Source organism: Phanerochaete carnosa, assembly GCF_000300595.1.
Source record: "Phanerochaete carnosa HHB-10118-sp unplaced genomic scaffold PHACAscaffold_610, whole genome shotgun sequence".
In the NCBI taxonomy this organism is placed as follows: Eukaryota; Fungi; Basidiomycota; class Agaricomycetes; order Polyporales; family Phanerochaetaceae; genus Phanerochaete; species Phanerochaete carnosa.
The window spans coordinates 1-2,912 of NW_006768237.1; the positions used below are offsets into that span (position 1 = coordinate 1).

General features: G+C 53.0%; 1 protein-coding gene across 1 annotated transcript; it reads left to right on the top strand.

Annotated features, from left to right (window-relative positions):
* Positions 1–33: 33 nt before the first annotated feature.
* Positions 34–2,009, top strand: PHACADRAFT_214810 (uncharacterized protein). The gene is made up of 7 exons (XM_007402968.1): positions 34–150; positions 205–380; positions 435–512; positions 584–689; positions 744–810; positions 865–938; positions 989–2,009. Exons 1-7 carry the CDS (start codon positions 53–55, stop codon positions 1,815–1,817), a joined length of 1,428 nt encoding a protein of 475 aa, XP_007403030.1. The 5' UTR covers positions 34–52; the 3' UTR covers positions 1,818–2,009.
* The last annotated feature ends 903 nt before the right edge of the window (positions 2,010–2,912 follow it).

Sequence of the window (2,912 nt, forward strand, 5' to 3'; positions counted from 1 at the left end):
ATTAGGACCAGAGGCTGAGCTGACTATGAGGAAGTAGTTCATCTCGGGCAAGATGCGGGAGGCAGACGTTTGGCGCAACGTTTCGGAAGCAGAGTTTGACAATGCGATGGAGGGCATGGAGAAGCTCGTTATGAACCGCTTATATGACTAGTAAGCATCGCATATATGCGGTCCTCTATTGAGCATATTGTAACGATTACGCAGCACATTCACGCCACAAGTAGCGCGGATGATCCCTCCTCGGCCAATAACCTCGGACGACCTTGAACGCGATCGTGTACTCTCGCAGCGGATAGCGCTGTTCGGATGGGTAGAACCACATCACCTTGACATCCCGGAAGGACCTGGCTTTGAAGGTTTCCTCATGTTCGCCCAGCAAGGTCAGTCCGCCGATCGAGACTTCAGCGGTTTGTACTAATTAATGCACTATACAGAACTGTTGAAGATCAACCACTACAAAGCGCCGCGGGATAAACTTATCTGTATTCTGAACTCCTGCAAGGTCATATTTGGTCCGCCATCGCACGTATAACTTGCCGGCTCGAACTGACGCACAGGTCGTCTCCGCCTGTCATGTCTACAGGTCTAATCAGGCATATGCACAAGGAAGAGGGCGCGGATAGCTTTATCCCGATCTTGATCTGCGTCGTGCTCAAAGCGAATCCGGATCATTTGCTTTCGAACGTCGAGTGCGTGCTTCATGATTCTAGTGATTTTGGAGTTCAAGTTGACCTTCTTCCCAGGTTCATCAACCGGTTCCGCAATCCTACAAAGCTTCAAAGTGAAGCCGGATATTACCTGTCCAGCCTGGTGCGTGTTCAGCGACTTGAATCGAAGCTTGTGGTTCTGATAGTTTGCTCGCAGATGGGTGCGGTATCTTTCATCGAGACAATGGATCATACGTCGTTGTCTAATATTACTCAAGAGGAGTTTGAGAGGTATGATCTTCAGTGAAACCGTGTTTGCGGCTCCTTACGTGTTCATTCAGAAATGTTGAGGAGGCAATCCAAAGCCTGCCGCGAACGTCGCCTCCAACACCTTCGCCCGGCACTCCAGTGGTAGAAGGTCCTAATTCTCCTGGCGCTTCTAGTGCTTTGCCCCCGCCATCGTCCCATACAGGCGAAGAGTCTGCACAACCTTTGTCACTGCCCGTACCAACGCAAGCATTCAGCGAAGATGCCCGACGTCTATTCCAGAAGACGAGCGACACAATATCCAAGCCGCTCTCTGCTATCGGACGCTTACTAGCTGAAGCTGAGGAGTCGCTTGCATCATTGGCTCCACTCGACTTCGCTAAGGAGTCGGACTCGCCTTCGAGCTCACGCCCACAAACGCCCGGGTCGGATGCTCAGCACGCTGCGCAACAACGAGCACCATACAAGCCCCGCGTACGACGGGTTCCTTCGCCTGCTGTTCCGCAAGCCCCGCACGATTGGGATGGCATGCCAGACGAGACATCATCACGACCGCGACCCCCGCCACCGCCGACAAACCGGCCGCTCGCGATAGGACCGTCGCAACAGCCGCGTGCACAGGCTCCGCGGATGCAATTGCTCGTACCGGAACTCCAGACGCCCTCGCGAACGCCGCAGCGGACGCCACATATATCGCGTGCACCGTCTCCGAGCCTTGACCTCGCGGGTGTGCAGGCGGAGATCGACCGCGTCCATGAGAATGCGACAAATGCATCACGCGAGACGTTGAAGCAGATTTTCCCGACGATGGACGTGGAGGTCATGGAACTTGTGCTTGAGGCCAACGGAGGTGATCTTGGGAGAAGTATTGAGGCGCTGTTGGAGATGAGCAGCGGGACATGAGATGGGTCTGAGGCTTAATCACTTTAGTTTGTCCTATCGCAGGGCGACACATACACACATAGATCCGTACTGATGCACACACACTACAGCCACAATGAACCAGATTCGGACTTACTGCACGATCTACTTGTCGTCCGTCAGCTTGTATTACCGTGACGCAAGCATCTGAAACTTCATCTATGAAAATGTCAACTGCATGCTTGTCCGGCAAACGATGTTACAAACCCGATCTAACTGACGTTCAACTTCGCTTGCAACGACCGCATGGAACTTGACCAGTTCGTACGGCGCCGTCTCGGCACAAACACAGTTCGACGAGGATCTCACCTTTCCTTTCGCAGCCAGTGTCGCAGCAGTCATTGCAGACGAGAGCTGTTGCAGCGCGGTAGCGATTAGAAACGGCGACCTCACCGTTGATGGGTCAACGGCTTTCGAGAACGCCGTCAAGGTGCGCTCTACGTGGTTCGCATACCATTCCGGCAATGTAGCGTCTGTGTTGGCGGCCGCCTTCAGACGGCAGATGCAGGTGTGCCATACTGGCTTTGGGAGGGTGATATCGTGGTGCGGCCAGACTGTAAGCAGCGGCTGCAGGATGTTGATGCACTTCTGGCGGTACACCAGCAGGCTATGGTACGCGCTAGCTGGCAGCCCTCCCACTTCTGGGGGTAGTGGCCCGGGCTGCTGGAGCGGGCTCGGTTGCAAGAGGCTTGCTTTCGCAGCTAGTTCCACTAGGTCGCTGCCCAGGTTGTACTTGCATGCTAAGGAAAAGGCCTGGACACTACAGGCATGAGCTGGTTTCAGATCACCTGAAATGTCCCGGTCAAGCCATCAAAAATGTTTCATTTTCGGAGACTTAACCGGGGCTTTCTGGTGTCCTAAAATGATAGATTTGCTACCACTTTCATGGCCATTTGTGGTGCAAGAAAATGATAAATTTTGTGTAGCCTGAAATGAACCTGAAATGACTCAATATGGCTACATTTCGGTACGGCAAAGAGTTCATGTTTCAGAAGACTCTGTGGCGCATTTCAGGACATCTGAAAGAACATATGTGGAGATCATTTCTGCCTCATGTTTGCAATGAGGCAAGGATAA